Raw genomic sequence first — 18074 nt, forward strand, 5'->3', positions numbered from 1 at the left:
TTGGGGAATGGCTAACTTCACTTAGCATTATATTCTCTAACTCCATCCATTTACCTTAAATGCCATGATTTTATTCTCTTTTATTGCTAAGTAATATTGTGCATATATATATATATATCACATTTTTTTTTTTCCATTCATCCATTGAAGGGCATCTTGGTTGGTTCCATAGTTTAGCTATTGTGAATTGTGCTGCTATAAACATTGATGTGGCTGTGTCCCTATAGAATGCTGTTTTTAAGTCCTTGGGGTATAGACTGAGGAGAGGGATAGCTGGGTCAAATGGTGGTTCCAGTCCCAGTTTTCCAAGAAATCTCCATACTGCTTTCCATATTGGCTACACTAATTTGCAGTCCCACCAGCAGTGTATGAGTGTACCCTTTTTTCCACATCCTCACCAACATTTATTGTGTTTGTCTTCATAATAGCTGCCATTCTGACTGCAGTGAGATGAAATCTTTGAGTAGTTTTGATTTGCATTTCTCTAATTTCTAGTGATGATGAACAATTTTTCATATATTTGTTGACTGATTGTACATCATCTTTTGAGAAGTGTTTCTTTAGGCCCTTGGCCCATTTATTGATTGGGTTATTTGTTTTTTGATGTTTAGCTTTTTGAGTTCTTTATATACCCTAGTGATTAGTGCTCTATCTGATGTATGAGGGGTAAAGATTTGCTCCCAAGATGTAGGCTCTCTATTCACCTCATAGATTGTTTCTTTTGCTGCAAAGAAACTTTTTAGTTTGAGTTCATCCCATTTATTGATTCTTGATTTTAATTCTTGCACCACAGGAGTCTTATTAAGGAAGTTGGGGCATAATCCCACATGATGGAGATTAGGGCCTACTTTTTTTTCTATCAGACGCAGAGTCTCTGGTTGTATTTCTAAGTCCTTGATCCATTTTGAGTTGAGTTTTGTGCATGGTGAGAGATAGGGGTTTAATTTCACTTTGTTGTATATGGATTTCCAGTTTTCCCAGCACCATTTGTTGATGAGGCTATCTTTTCTGCAATGCATGTTTTTGGTACCTTTGTCTAATATAAGATAAGATAATTGTAGTTTTGTGGGTTAGTCTCTGTGTCCTCTATTCTGTATCATTGGTCTACCAATGTGTTTTGGTGCCAATGCCATGCTGTTTTTGTTACTATTGCTCTGTAGTATCGTTTAAGGTCTGGTATAGTGATGCTACCTGCTTCACTCTTCCTGCTAAAGATACTGGGTCTCTTATTTTTCCAGATGAGTTTTATGATTGCTTTTTCTATTTCTATGAGGAATGTCATTGTAATTTTGATCAGAGTTGCATTAAATCTGTATAGTGCTTTTGGAAGTATGGTCATTTTGATAAGATTAATTCTGCCTGTCCAAGAGCAAGGTAGATCTTTCTATCTTCTCAGGTCTTCTTTGATTTCTTTCTGTAATTTTCATTATATAGATCTTTCACCTCTTTTGTTGATTCCCAAGGGTTTTTTTTTTTTTTTTTCCGTGGCTATTGAAAATGGGGTAGTTTTCCTTTCTGAGGATTTCTCACTGATACACAGAAATGCCTTTGATTTATGAGTGTTGATTTTATATCCTGCTACTTTGCTGAATTCATTTACTAGTTCTAGAAGTTTTCTGGTGGAACTTTTAGGGTCTTTCAGGTGTAGAATCATATCATCAGCAAATATTGCCAATTTGAGTTTTTTTTTCCTATGTGTATCTCTTTAATTTCTTTCATCTGTCTAATTGCTCTGGCCAGTGTTTCAAGAACTGTGTTAAATAGAAGTGGTGAAAGAGGATATCCCTGTCTTGTTTCAGTTTTTAGAGGGAATGCCTTCAATTGATTTAGTCTTTTCTTAGTAATGGTTTTCACTTCTTTCTGAAGATGACAGCAGGTATTGCACCCACCTCTTGTAAGTAAGAAGATTCTAGTTGTCTAGCATGTTTGGAATTCCTGAAGATTCCATAGTCTTTTTTAACTTACCATTTGTATTTTGCATAGTTTTTATCTATCTCAGGGCTTTGGTTTATTCAAGGTGCATTTACAAATATCCTTTTAAATAAAAGAGAGTTTGAATTTCCCCATCCATTATGATTTTTCTATTGAGTTATATTCCATAAAATTTAAAAAAATCTCATGAACATGTGGTAACACAATACTTAACATATTTAATACATTGTTTGCCAGTGAGAAAAGTTTGGGGTCTATTTTCAAAACTTTCACAAAAATTAAGGTCATTCTCAACCTTTTAAAATCTTTATACACTGGTATTGAAACAACTTGATTAGGTTTATGATTATAAAGTAAGCTCAGAAATCTATTTAAAAATACCTTTTTATTGTCAGCTTTGTCATGCAATAGTCATGAAGGAAGAGGTGTAATAAAGAGCATAGTTAATATTAATACTAGTTTTAAGTCATAGATTCCATGTATGTTTTATCTATTGGTAATTTTTTTCATGAATCTTAGCCTAAATCAATTAGTGGCATCTATAATGTCTCAAAACTTGGCCTTTTCTCATCTTTCTCAGTAAGTCTCAGAAATGTTACCCATATTTGATGGTTTGCATTTTACTTTTATATGTTTACATTTTGAACCCAGAATGCTTGTTGGAGGAGGGATTGAAATGAAATGCATATTTCATTGAACAGGAGTTGTGTTTTAGTTAAAAATGAATTCTAAAATATGATTGTTTTCTTGCTGACATAAGAGCAAAAACAATATAAATGATTCCTAGCAAGTTAACAATATGTGTTTATTCAACAACATCCATGGAGAGAGAAAAGATGTACTGTCAAAACTCTTTTATGGCTGTTGCTTTGAATTTTATAATTTTTTTTAACATTAGTGAAGATATTCTCTTAAATGTTTTATTTTGTGTTAGGAGCAAATGTAAATTGTCAAGCGTTGGACAAAGCTACTCCCTTGTTCATTGCTGCTCAAGAGGGTCACACAAAATGTGTGGAACTTTTGCTGTCCAGTGGGGCAAATCCTGATCTTTACTGTAATGAGGACAACTGGCAGTTACCTATTCATGCAGCTGCACAAATGGGCCATGCAAAGTAAGTGTTAAAAACAGAAAATAAAAATGATCTCCTAATTAAAAGTTAATAAGGAATAAATCTGGGCCAGACCTTTTACCTCCAGGCAAAATCCTTGGTATTTCCCTCCCTATCCAATCTGCTTGGTGACTAGGTCTGTTCCTAATCTGTCCCTATGTTATCTTTAGCTCCTCTTGATCTTACTTTCCTTCCATGAGGCAGAATGGTTAGAGATGGGGTACATTCTGAGGCTTTCTTAGGGTGTAGTGTCTCCCCTCTGATTTCTCTGATTATGACCATCCTTTCTCCCTTGTTAGTTTTATCTTCAGCTAGGATTCTGATGCCCTCATTCACTTACATTGTCTCCATAACCCCAGAATGTATTTGAGCTTGTGACCCCTCACAATGGAGTCTTTCATATGTATATGCTGAGTAGACCTTCCTATCTTGAACCCTTTGGTTGGAATTCTTTTTATCTCATCTTTCTTAAGAGTTCCTGTGAATTTATCGGTGTTTTCTGGGAAGAGAAAATCAGGATTTATAGGAATCTTAGAAACTGGTAACCTAGTTCTATAAGACTATGGCTGCCTATTATATATAGACACCTAAAAGTTTTTTTAAAACATGTCTACAATCTTTAGAGTCATAATTCTACCATAATACTTTTTATAGCTGTTGTTCGTACTATTTAATTTAAAGAATAAAAATGGTCATTACTTTGTTTACATACTAGGAAAACAGAGTCTACAATTTGCTTATTGTACCACTAGGTGGCATGGTATTTCACTGTGTCTTTAAAGATATTTGTAAGCTTATTTGTGCTTTGGGGAAAAGAGTAAAAATTTTCAAACCCATTTAAACAATTAGACACATTTATTCAATTTAAGAGCTATTAAGTAGACCCTTTATTTTAGCAAGATACTTAGGTTTTAGAATTTTATATTTTTCACTATGCTTCCTCCCCACCCCTTTTCCTGTGCTGGAGATTGAACCCAATGACTTAAGTCATGCTAGGCAATCACTCTACCACTGAACTACATCTCTAGCCTTCCCACTTCTTTTTTTTAAGCATAACTCTTAGATGCAGTTATATGCTGAGCTTTATAGTTGATACCAAAATTCCTTTAGGAATTTACCCTTAATTGTGCTCAATTTTGAGACTTCTGTTTGCCATTAATGACTCCTCCTAGCCTACTTCAAAGGTAACCCTTTTTGAGAATGTAAGTTCTCCTTTAATGTTATCTTAGGTCTAGTTTACATAAGGAAAAATCGCAAAGAGAAATACAATGTTATAAAGACACTTTGGAGTAGCCCTGTCTTTTCCCAGAAGCGGGGAAATTTCCTGGCTTACTTAATCCTTACAGTTTTATTTTCAGTTTTAGAAGAGAACAATAGTTTTTTTTTCTCCTCACCTGATTACTAGACCTAACTTTACAAATAATCTAAGAACTTTTAGTGATTTTCCTTAGAACTTTTCTCTACCTAGCATCCAGCTTCTTTATAATTTGCCTTAGTTTTTTTTTTTTTTGTGTGTGTGTGGTGCTGGGGATTGAACCCAAGGCCTTCTGCATTCGAGGCAAGCACTCTACCAACTGAGCTCTATTCCCAGCCCCAAATTTTCCTTAAATTTCAATAAGCACATATTTTTTTCAAAGAATATCTTAGCAGAAATTTGAATTTCCTCCTGATGAAAATATTATTCTTTATTTCATGTCACTCATTATCTTTAAAAATTTATACTAATTGGAAAAACAAAATTAATTGGTACTTTAAGAAGGAAGGTACTTTATTTAGTAATATATATTTAATCATGTAAGAGCCTAAAATATGTAACAGAATTTGAATTTTGGAGGGAAGGTGGTAAGTCAGTAATTTGTTTAAAAAAAAAGATAAAAAATTTACCTGTTTACTTGTAGGAACATTACATAATTCTGTTTCAGGTATATTTAAGGACCTTTATATTATGCAACTACAAGTGTAACATTTGGACTAGTTAGTCATGTAGTAATTACCAGAGATAGCAAGTGTACTAAAGACAGAAAGACTTCTTTAAATCAATAAATGTCTTAAAATACATGCAATGGAAATGTTGCTTACCCTCATATAAATATGAAAACATTAAATCCTCCTGAATTTGTTTATTTGTAGAATCTTGGACTTGTTAATACCACTTACTAACCGGGCTTGTGACACTGGACTGGACAAAGTGAGCCCTGTTTACTCTGCAGTGTTTGGAGGACATGAAGAGTGCCTGGAAATATTACTCCAGAATGGCTACAGCCCAGATGCCCAGATGTGCCTCGTCTTTGGATTTAGTTCTCCCATGTGCATGGTTTTCCAAAAGGAGTATGTATATCTGCTATATTTTAAGTCTTTTTTGCTATATGGAGATGTATTCCCAAGTAACTTTTTCTGTGGTGATATTTGGTATCTTTGTTAGTGCCAAATTGCTAACTTTAAAAACAAACAGAGGGCTGGGGTTGTAGCTCAGTGGTAGAGTGCTTGCCTAGCACACATGAGGCCCTGGGTTCAATCCTCAACACCACATAAAAATGAAATTAAGATATTTTGCCCACCTACAACTTAAAAATAAATATTAAAAATAAAAACAGAAAAATCTACTGTGTACCTTATTTAGTATAGCTATAGAAAAAATGAGGTTATAATGTCAGATTGTTGTCCCCTCACCCTCTTTTTTTTATGCTACTATGAATTTAATCCAGAGCCTGGTCAATTTTCCTTCCCTCTTTGGATCTAGGTTACATTTTCAGTGTGGCAATTTCAGGGATTACTTGAAATGTTTTAACATAAAAGTAGGAATTCTCTGATTATCTTTGTTCCTTCAAAACAATTCAAAAATTAAAAATGGGACTTTATCAAGTATGACAGTGATTGTATTTCTGGTTATTTTTCATGTGAAATTTATATTTATAAGATTTATTGTAAACTTAAAAATAAAACTTTAGTTTTGTAGATATTGCAGTTTATTATAGTTGATGTATAGCATTTCTTCATGTCAGAATAATTGAATTTTAAAAGTCTAAAAAATATTTTGTTAGCTGCCATGATCCTATGAAGTAGAATAATTAAAGAATTAATCTGGTTTTGTAAGCTTCTGGCCAATAACTTGTCTATAATACTACTAAAGTTTTAAGGCTGACATTAAGAATAAACTTTATGAGTAAGAAAAGCTGTATTGAGTAATATCTCTTCATAATTCAATAATAGAATATGTTTAGTTGCTATTATTTTTAAGGAAGCAGAAGAGGTTATAGGCATATTTCAAATTTCATTGGCTTTCCTGAATTCATCATTATAGATATCTAGTTGTGATTTAATTTAACTCTTTGCTGAAACTTAAGTTGTTCTGTCTTTACATCTCTATGTCTCTTAATATTTGCTATGTTAAATACTACTTCATATTATTTGTTCTAAATTAAAGCTTCCTTTCTGGAAGCTTTAATAGCAAATGCTCTATCACATTTTAGTTTCAAGATCTGGTTAATCTTAGTATATGGGACTCGCTCTATGCATAACACTCATGATTGCATAGAGTTTTACTACATAGTCCTGAAAGTTTTCCCTTTTTGAACAGAGGAGCCCTCACTACTTTAGCTCATCTTTGGTAACTTTGTTTCAGTTGTCTTTCTCTCTACATACCCCCAATGTAATGATGGTTTTCATTTTGGCCTTTGTCTTATTTTTCTTGAGAAACTAGTTGTTTTGGTCATTTTGGTCACAGCAGCTGAGCTCATTGTCTTGTAAGTGTAGTTTGAATGAGACCATATGATACATTGCTCAAGTTGTCCCTGAAATACCTTAAAATTAATGGTATTCTTTGAGAAATGGACAGTCTTTATTTCATGCCATTTTTAGGATTTAGATAAATGAAGATTGGTGGAAGAGGTCTTAAATAGTCTTCTAGATTTTAATAGTCTTCTGGATTTTCCAAGATTAGTTCCTTTTTCCTTTGATTTCTGCAAAATTACAAAATTAGTCAATAACATTAATTAGCCAGTGGTTTTGTAGGGAATATTAAAATAGATTTTATCAAATGTACTGAGGAAGTTGAAACATGGACTCCATCCTTTAAGAATTTAAAACCTAATGGGGAAAAATATTATTTACTAACATTTGCTCTACTGGCTTCTACCTCTTCACTAAGAAGTGTTTTTAATGTATCCATTTATGGAAGACAAGGTCTGTCTGTCTATCTATCTATCTATCTATCTATCTATCTATCTCTTATCTAGGATGACTGTAAACATGTGCTATTATCTTATTGTTAATAATAACATAAATGGCTTTTCATTTTCTTTCACAAGTACTCCAAAGTTGTATTTTTGTGTTCTCTCTCTTTTTTAAAAGTAGTTTTTAGTTGTAGATGGACACAATACCTTTATTGTTTTTTTTTATGTGGTGCTGAGGATTGAATTTAGTACCTCATACGTGTGAGGTAAGTGCAATGCTCTATCACTGAGCTACAACTCTAGCCCCTGTTCTCTATTTTTTTTCCCCAGTGTTAGGGATTGAAGAGCCAAGTGCTCCATTTTTGAGGTGTATCCCAGTCCACCAAAGTTGTATTTTTGAGGAACTCTGGTTGCTTTGCTTTTTATATCTACATTACTCTGTAAACTTCAGTGCTGCTAAGACATTCTTAACATGCATTGTGGGTTTACTTCTAGTTTAGGTGGCATAATCCCACTAATGCTCCTCTCTTGCTCTCTAACTGCATAAAAAAAATGGGTCAAAATACAAAATAGAACTATAAAGGGACTCTGTCAAATAGACCAAAGTAGGCAGATTATGGAAGGTAGTGGTAATTTGGCGAAGTGACCCTTCTGGACATGAACTTTCTGTTTTTGTTTTTGTTTTTCTTTTTCTTTTGCCATGTTGTCCTGATGGCAGACCCCAGTCTGGAGCTAGATAGCAGCAGTGGCTCTAGCAGCTGATGTCCCAATAAGACCCCATGTGCCAGAGAATATAATGGAAATTCTGGAGGAGAGCTGGAGAGGGAATCCCCTAATTCAGTGTATGAGTCTGTATATGTTCAGACTATCCAAGCTTCAGATGCACAAAACAGACCCAAATTATTGAAAGTATGATTTAAACTGTCACCAGCATTTCAAGCTAAGTGCCAAATTGCACATTCGTGGGACTAGGCCCAAAGCAGCATAGCAGACTTTGAGAATGAACTGTTGTTAGAACCACTGTCTATAGAAGTTGAAGCAGAAATTGTAGTCTGAATCTAACTATGCTATATGCCTGCTAAAATAAACAGCAACAACAACAATAACAACAAAAATCAGTATTCTTTAAAGGATTATAACAAGACACAGGATCTGGAGTCTGTAAATGTAAGATTTGCAGTGTACCAGATATAGTCTAAAATTACTTGATATATGAAGAACTAGTAGAATGTGACTTAATCTCAAGGGAATAGGCAATTAGATGTCAATCTTGAGAAGATCCAGATGTTGGAAATCACAAATAATTAAAAATGGCTATTATAACTCTGGTTCCTGAGGTAAGCACGCTTGAAATAAATGAAAAGGTAGAAATTCTCAACTGATTAGTGACAATTAGAAAATTCATTACATGAGTTACAAAGCAGAATGGAAGGGGCAGAGTCAGTTAACTTAAAGATAGACTAATAAAAATTATCTACACAGAGAAACAGGAGAGAATAAAGATTGAAGGGGAAAACAAAAATAAACACAAAGCCCACCCAGAGCCTGAACATGAGGAACAACATCAGTATTCATTAAAATGCATTCCAGAAGAGAGGAAAAGGTGATTAGCATGGAAAAAGTATGTAATTTATTAATGGTCCCAAACTTCACAACATTAGATGAAGACATAAATTTATAGATTTGAGAAGCTCAGTAAACCAAACAGGACAGACCAAAGAAATACACAAACACCATCATATTAAATAAATTAAAAATGAAGAAGCAGTGTGATGTGTAGTAAGTAGCCCTTGGTCATCACTCACACCAGCTAACAAACTTTGCTTTTTGCTCCTCTTGGAAATTTTGCTCTTTAAAGTGCCTGGTAAAGTATAATTGAAAGGTAGTTTGATAGCTCTCCAAAAGGTGAACTGAGCTATTTTCTTCCATGTGGGAACTTTTGTTAGTTGAACTAGTAATGCAGGTTTTCAAAAAGAAAAGTAATTGGAAAATACTATGTGTTAGCCTCTAGAAAAAATACCAAAACATCAAAATATCTGTTTTATGAGGTATGGTCTCCTATTCTTTCTAATTGACTTTTCATTTGTTTGCCTGGAACCTGTGACAGTAGGCTAAATTTTGAAACATTTTTGTCATTATTACTTGTTTATAGGGAGTTTAATTGAAGGGAACCTTTCCCAAGGAACTAAATCTAAAAGATGGTAGATCATATATGCCTGCATTTAATATACATAAATAAAGGAGTTGACTTAAGAATAGTACATTGCACAATTTTTGGTACATAGAAAAATGTCTAGATAAGTTCTCTCTCCCTGCCATCTTCCATTAAACATTTAGTCTTTCTATTACATTTATATTAGTTAATGTCGGGCTGTTGGCTTGCATGTCAGTCACTGTTCATGTAAAGGGAAAATCGCTTGAGTATTTTGGGGCTTAGTATAAAGCTTTACTAATTAAGCAACATTTTAAAAATTTTCTTAATAGGTTTTGTTGTATATGAAGAGAGTTGAAACAAGTAAGCATCTTAAAATTGGGAATCTTTGCAATCAAGTGTAAACATTTATTAAATTAATTAGAATCACCATTTACAAAGCAAGAATAATTGAACATAATTTTAACTTAAAAATAACTATCATATTTTATTTTTCCTTAATTTTCTTAATGAAGCAATGCAAATTTTATGTATCCCATTTACCAATTATTAACAAAAATTTAAATTTTGGTTACAAGACTTGGTATCCGGTAATTTAGAAGATGCCATTTTATAAAATCAACTTGATATTTAAATTTTCAGGGCTTTGGTAATAGATAATGGAGTAAGATTGGTGGTATGAGTTTTGAACTTTTATATCAATATGTTATGTTAATTTGGTGTAAGACTATGGTATAAAAATGATTTAATTACCACTTATCTGACTTAAGGTGTTAATGAGTAAGAGACTTGTTTTCTCATTTGCATGTTTTCTGGTATTTCTCTGAAATCTATAAATTCAGTACATGTGGCCTTTCTTACACTATTGGCCTCTTGTGATTAACAAACTTTTATTGCTTTTATAAATAATATAATTAATATTAAAAGCTGATAAAAATAAATATAAATAATAACTTTGGACTTTAAATTTTCTCTGTTATGTTACTAAGCTAACTTGACTTTTTAGCTCTGAATTAGTGTACTAACATTTTTGGTGGATGTTTTGAAAGGATAGTTTCCATCTGAAGCAGTGACCTTTAGCTCTGTTCCCCACTTTGCAACATGATAGAAAAGTGTTTCCTCTGCAAGGTACAGATCTTGAAGCAAAAGCAGTCTTTGTTCTTGGGACTCAAAAGTTTATAGCTGCAGTGATAGGAAGCCAGTCTTTCAAGGGCACAGTTAAATAGTTCAACTTAAATGAGAAAATATAAGAAAAAGATTCCTTTAACTGGAATGGGGAAGGAGGAGGGAAATTGAAAATTTCAGGACAATTTGAACAAATATGAATGCCTTTTATACTTGGTATTGATGGAGACTGTATCTTAGCTGACCTGATGTTGTCTGTATTTCTAATTGATAATGAGCTTTCATAGAAATGGACATAAATGTCCATTCTAGTCATCACTAGTGTATACATTGGACTCATCTATTTTTGTTTTGTTTTTAGCCAGTGGCTGAAAGCCATTCAAGTAAAACTTACCTATGACTTTTTGATAATTCATTTAATAAGTTGGTTAGATATTTTGTTGGCTTATTGAACATAAAATGCTCAACATGTTTGCCCATTTCTGTCTGTTTAAAATAAATAGTTTCAGGGGCTGGGGTTGTGACTCAGTGGTAGAGCTCTTGTCTAGCACGTGTGAGGCACTGGGTTCGATCCTCAGCACCACATAAAAATAAAATAAAGGTTATGTGTCCACCTACAACTAAAACAAATATTTAAGAAATAAATAGTTTCATTATGAATTTTCTCTTACTGTGCTTTTGCATAGATACTGTTTTTCTCCACGTTTTTGAACTTCAGAGAGTAGAGTGGTTGAAAATGTATATGCCCTCAAATAAGATCTAGACTGCTTTTTAGTTTTTTAATATCTCCTCTTAGAATCTGATGATGTTCAGTGTTTCTCTAATGAGCTAACTCTGTGTGTGTCAGAATTAATTCTTGATGTTTTTGTTAAACAGTGTTGACTCTTTATTTCCCGCTAGGTGATATAGAGAATTTCCCCAATTTGCTTTTAGGGTTGGAGAGAGAATTTGTTGGAAGTGTTAAGAAAAATACAGAGATATTTCCATATAATTTATATTTTAACTAAAGGTTACCTAAGCTTAAGAATTTATTATATACCTGGTGATATGTAATAATCAAGGTCATATAGAACACTGAATTTCTTGCATTTCTAGAGCATGCCCACATACTGGATAACCTTCCCAGAACCTCAGGGCATGCTGACGAAACTCTGTGATTCTCCAGTTTATTTCACAGTTATTTTTCTCCTTATAAAATAGTAGTTTTCTTGGAAAAGGGTCTATATTGTAACACCATGCCAGTTTTAAAGGTTTTATAATTATGCTCTTGTCCCTTCTAAAACAAGGCAGCATGACTACAGTGTTTGAAAGAAGTTTAGGGCTGTTTTCCAAAACATATTTTGTAGAATCCTTATTCTGTAGATTATTAATAGATACTGCATGGGATGAAAGTAATTCTGTAGTTAAATAGGTTCGGAAAACATGGAGTTAAATTATATTAATAGTTCCTTTTCTGGAGGGCTTCTGATAATTTTTGTTATTACAGCATGCTTTGTGAATTCTTTAGAGAGCAATGAATCTACAAAGATTTTTATAATCCTGAAGTGAAGGATATACTCACATTTATAATAAATATACTACTTCTCCTGTGTTTAATAGACTTTGTAAGTATTTTATATTCCATTTATTATTCTTTTTTCAGATTAATGATTGCTTTAATTTTAAAGGTACTTCTAAAAAGTGTATGGAGGTTGAAGAAAATCATAGAGCATATAATTTGAAAGTGTAACTTAACATTCTGCTTAAAAATAAGTTCATCCTATTTTTCTCTCTTTTCTTGACTCACTGTATACTGGATAAGATTTCTCCAGTTTTTTCATTAAAGAACCTTTTTTCATAATGGATTATTTTCAAGGACTAAAGTTCCATGCAACATAGTTTGGGAAACACAGGTCTAGTCTCAAAATTTTTCTCAATTTCATTAAGTGTTCAGTTTTCATAATAGAGGAGAGAGATTTTAGGAATTTGCTGTATCCTGTTCACTATTAGATTTTGGTTTGATATTATTATCCTAGTTCTATCAATTATTGGCTTTGTAACTAAGCTTCAGTTTTTCCATTTAGAATGGAGATAATGATAATAGGACTTACTTAAGTCTTAGGGTTATAGGATTCAGTCAAATCTTGCTTGTAACCCTTTTAATGTAGTGCCTGAGACAGAATAAACACCCTGTTAAGTTTGTTAATATAAGAAATTACGTGCATACATGTTCCTCCCACACTTAGAGATGGATGATTTATCTTTTGTCCTTGACCTTAAATTTTTCTTAGCATGAACCCATGTCTAGGTGCTATACTGAAATTTTAATAAGAAATCTTTTCGGTTTTGTAATTTTTGCTAAATAAAAAATGGTTACAGTACCTATCTGTAGCATTTTTTCTAATAAGGTGGTTTTAGAAGATAGAAATACTATGTACTTGAGTTCTATAGCAAAAATATGTCTTCCACATTGGATTTTTAACTTCTAAGTATATACGGTTAGGTTATTGATGGTTTCAAATGCTTGAGGGAAAAATTCAACCAGTTCCTAAATTGCACATACCAATAATATAACTGGAAAATTGCCAGGTTTCTTGAGAATTGTGTATCATATTTAGAATGACTCAGTAGTATCTCAATCTTTTTGTGCAGTTTCCCTTCATAATTATTGGAATGTACTCAACAGTTTGTGTGTAGTTTGCCTCTTCTGTAAGTGGAATCAGCATGTAATAATTGTAGGCAAAATAATGAGAGCCTAGTTAAATGAGGTCAAAGTGTTTGAGACAAATTGGTGATAACTATTTAGAACTATCCTTCAGGATTTCCTGTGGTGTAAGACTGCTGGCAACAAATTCTCAATGTATCTCAAAGCAGCCAGAGGAAAAAAGCATACGTATAGGGTTGTTTTCAGGAACAATGATATGAATGATGGCAGATTTCCTATCAGGAACAAATAGAAATATAGTAGACAGCAACAAAATTATTAATTTTATGAAAAAATTATACAATTTTAGATTTTCCTTTCTAATTACTATACAAATGATTAACAGTAAAGAGAATACTGTTCGATTTTTTAATCAAAGAAGCACAAATTGAAGAATAAATAAGATAGATTTATAAAGATATATGGGGGAGCATGGGAGGAATAGATGAATTCTAGTTAGGGAAGAGGGGTGGGAGGGAAAGGCAGGGGGCTGGGGATTAGCAAGGATGGTGGAATGTGATGGACATCATTATCCAAAGTATATGTATGAAGATGCAAATTGGGTGTCAACATACTTTATATACAAACAGAGATATGAAAGATTGTGGTATATATGTGTAATAAGAATTGTAATGCATTCCACTGTCATGTATTTAAAAACTAAAATCAATTTGAAAAAAAGATATACATAGGTAGAAAACATTCTTACCTCCATATATAGTAGCTTAACTGCCTAAAACATATGAAGTTTTATATATAGGTCCTTAGAAGTAGTTGGTCTCATTTGACTATGGGTTTAGACATTTTATATTTGTTTTAACTAAACTTGAAACTCTTGTTTGTTTTGATTCTATAATACTATGATTTTGATATATTTCTTTTTAGATTTACAGCTCTTTAAAATTTATAGTTTTAAAGAAGAATAATTTTATTCTTGGCTATCTTCTTTCCATTTGTCTGTACAGTGAACATATGTTTGTTAAGTTAATTACAGTTAAAATTATATCATAAATATTTTTTAAAATGTTGTTATACAACCATCTTTTTTCCATATTTTAATGGTGCATTATAGTTGTACGTAATGGTGGGATTTGTCGTTATATATCCATATATGCACACATATAAAAACGTAATTTGTCATTCCCCAGTATTTCCTCTTTCTCTTCTTCCTCCCTTACCTTGTCCCCTTTTCTCTACTTTGCTTATCTCCCTTAAATTTTCAGGAATCCTCTCACCTCCCTGGGCCACCTTTCTGTTTTTCACATATGAGAGAAACAGGAGACCCTTGACTTTCTAAGTTTGGCTAATTTTACTTAACATAATGGTATCAAGTTCCATTCATTTCCTGTAGATGACATAATTTCATTTTTTTAATGTCTGAATAAAACTCCATTATACAACCATCTTAACTGCAGTTTTTGATAACAGTATAATATGTATAATACTTGTTCTTCTGTTATTGTCATTTCTTTTTTAAAGTATTTTGTAGATAATACTGTGGTTAACAATTTTGTAGAAATGGGTTATCATTTCTTTTGAATTTTATCTTTTTACTAAATTCCCAGGGATTACATTGCCGAATAAAAAGAAGTCTAAAAATTTTAACGCTTACTTACATATATAAACATGTGTTTATATATATGTTTTTTTTTTCCATAGTGGGGATTGAACTCAGTAGCCACATCCACAGCTCTATTTTGTATTTATTTAGAGACAAGGTCTCACTGAATTGCTTAGTACCTGACTTCTGCTGAGGCTGGCTTTGAACTTAAGATCCTCCTGCCTTAGCCTCCTGAGCTGCTGGGATTACAAGCATGAGCCACAGTGCCCAGCTAAAAATATGTTTAGATATATTTTATTTTAGATGGTATTTTACTTAATATTTATTTAGTTTACAAATGTTTACATAGTGCCAGTTCTTTGTTCCAGAAAGGCTAAGTAACTTACTCAGTGTCTGGCTTCAGAGTTGATGCTCCTTATACTTTGTAATCATGCTTGTTTTAATACTCTTCCCCTTTGCTCTCAAAAGAATTACATCATTTTCAGTCAGTTTTATCATAACCTATCATTATTGGATAATAAAAAAAATTTTGATGATAAGTTTTTTCAGAGTAACCAATTTAATAGGTATAATATGAAATCTTTTTTCTATAAAAATGCTTGAAAAGGAAGATTAATTTTAAAATGTAAAGCTTTAAGTTAAATTTTTGTTCATTTAAAAAAAATTTCTGTATGATGTTTTTCCTCCATTATAAATCTAAAAGTAACAGGTGGTTGGTTGGCCAAGGCTATTGCTAAAGAAAATGATATTTTGGAGATTCCCAGAATAAATCATCACTCTTCATGGACAGATAGAATTGTTTATTGATTTTGTTTAGCAAGTGTGTTGTAGTAGAGATTCTTAATTGTGCAAAAATATTATAATTGAGAACGATTTTGTCAATGGTAATTTCCTAGATCAAGTATTTATTGAAGACAAATGTTTTAAATTATAAGAATAGTACTTGATCACAGTTGAAAATTACAAACAACACAAGAGGGTTGAAAAAGAGTTCCCATCACCTAATCTTAGTTCACTAGATATATAAAAACCATCCTGTATCCAGCTACCATTCTTCTTCAGCTATAATACTATTAACAGTTTTTAATAATAATAGTAATTATTATTATTATTATCCAAAGTACAGGTAAGAAATGAATTGATGTGAATATACTATGTATACAACCAGAGATATGAAAAATTGTGCTTTATGTATGTAATAAGAATTGTAATGCATTCTGCTGTCATATATAAATTTTAAAAAATTAAGAATTATTATTTGTTATGTAAGAGCCTAACTTTTAATTTTTTTTTTTTTTGGTGGTGAAGCTGTGAATTCTTTGGAATTGTGAATATTCTTTTGAAATATGGAGCCCAGCTAAATGAACTTCATTTGGCATACTGCCTGAAGTATGAGAAGTTTTCAGTGTTTCGCTACTTTTTGAAGAAAGGTTGCCTGTTGGCACCATGGAACCATATATCTGAATTTATAAATCATGCAATTAATGCACAGATAAAATACAAGGAATGGTTGCCACATCTCCTGCTTGCTGGATTTGACCCATTGACTCTACTCTGCAGTTCTTGGTAAGAAATCCTATGTTAGTGGGCCTTAATTCTTATTTAAATAACTAAGCTACCATTAAGTTTCCCCAGTTTCTTGAGATCTCTGGGTTTGGAAGAGGGAGTGTATATATGTTTATGAGTTTCGACTGTCATGATAGGGTTAAAATGAAGGAAGGAGTTGGGAGCTGCAAATAGTGAAATTAAGCATAGAGGCCTAGAAAAGGTGACTGGTAGAAGTGGGTAGAAAGAGATAGATGCCAGTGAGAGGGATATTTCTTCTGCTTCTGGCTATCCCTTATGCCTCTCTTAAAATGCCTGTGACATAAAAAGGAATGATTGTAGCTGCTTTGAAGATTCTGTTATCTTTCACCAAACTATATTGGATACTCCTGCCCTACAGCATCTTGTCATTTTGAAATTTTTCTCCCTTATTAAAATAATGATTTCTGAAGTGTCTGAGGATATAATGTGTTTACTTGATGTAGTTTTGTAGTAGGCAGTCCTCTATAAGGGATTATTATTAATGCTGAGTCAGGATTTTTGTTGGGCAAGAAGAGGAAGACTATTTGTGCAAGCCTCCAGCCTTTGCAGAAATTGTTAATGACCTGAGACACATAATTTTTTCAGTGAGAGGACCCTTTCCTGATATTCAAGTCAAGTGAAAAAGTAGAATAGAAGTCTCCAGGGAAATAGAAGACATTGTTTTGTAGAATTTCAATAGAACATCTACTAGTTTTCATTTTGTACTTCAAAAACTAGCATTCACTAAAGTAAAATTTAGACAAATGCTGAGATATTTCAGCTTTTTTCCTCTCCAAAGAGGCTTTCTTTGAGAGTGTAGGCATATAGTGCCTGTTGCCACTGCTGGTGAGATTAATTTGTATTTATGTGAACTCCACCTTCCTCCTAGTGCCGCCTTCTTTATATGAAGATTAGGTCTGTATTTGACTGTATACCAGTATCTCACGTTTTTAATGTGTTTGCCATAGAATTCAAAAATGTTCACAAATGGGACTGTTATCTTTCTGACACTATGGATTTCAGACATGTGGTTTGTGAGGAAAAAAGTACTTTCTGTTAGATGATTTGGGGCATACAGAAGTAAGAGCAAAGTTGAGACAAATGTTCTGATCTCACCTTAACTTTTGTTTATAGTTTATAACAGTTTCAACCCCTTAGTTGTATTTTTTTCCATCAGCTGTTTAATAAATAAATAGTTGTTTGTCAAATGCTCATGGTTGCTATTCCTTTTATACCTTCCTAATATATTACTTTTTGCAAAGCTTCACTTTTTTTTTAAGATAATTGAAACTTACGGCTGAGTTACTGACATATTTCTGATTTTTTTATTTTATTAGAGCTTTATAGTTATGCAGTAATTGGGTTCATCCCAGCAAACTCATACATGTGTGGAATTCAGTTTCAATTCATTAGTTCCTCTGTCCCCCTTCTGTCCTTTCTTCTCTCCTGTTTTCCTTCCCCTGCTAGACTTCCTTTTGCTAGCCTATTTATTTATATATATTTGGTTCTTTTTACTTATATATAAAGGTGAAATTCCCTGTGGTATATTATACATGCATGTAACATGATTTTTTTAAAATTAATTTTATGGGGCTGGGGTTGTAGCTTAGCGGTAGAGCACTCTCCTAGTACATGTGAGGCCCTGGGTTCGATTCTCAGCACCACATAAAAATAAACAAATAAAATCAAGATATGTGTTCATCTACAACTAAAAAAAATATTTAAAAAAAAGAATTAATTTTGCATTGCTTTGCCTTTCCTATCCTGCCACTTT

The 18074-nt window shown here is 32.7% G+C and overlaps 1 protein-coding gene across 5 annotated transcripts in view; it reads left to right on the forward strand.

Moving 5' to 3' along the window:
* The window catches only part of Asb3 (ankyrin repeat and SOCS box containing 3), a 148649-nt gene that overhangs the window by 110864 nt on the left and 19711 nt on the right, over nucleotides 1-18074 (forward strand). For all 5 annotated transcript variants that reach the window (XM_048804352.1, XM_048804355.1, XM_048804351.1 and 2 more), the window contains 3 exons: nucleotides 2867-3044; nucleotides 5172-5369; nucleotides 16043-16300. In XM_048804352.1, the coding sequence (XP_048660309.1) occupies nucleotides 2867-3044; nucleotides 5172-5369; nucleotides 16043-16300 (634 nt within the window). The remainder of the gene's footprint in view (nucleotides 1-2866; nucleotides 3045-5171; nucleotides 5370-16042; nucleotides 16301-18074) is intronic.

The sequence above is a fragment of the Marmota marmota genome, unplaced genomic scaffold (assembly GCF_001458135.2).
Source record: "Marmota marmota marmota unplaced genomic scaffold, marMar, whole genome shotgun sequence".
In the NCBI taxonomy this organism is placed as follows: Eukaryota; Metazoa; Chordata; class Mammalia; order Rodentia; family Sciuridae; genus Marmota; species Marmota marmota.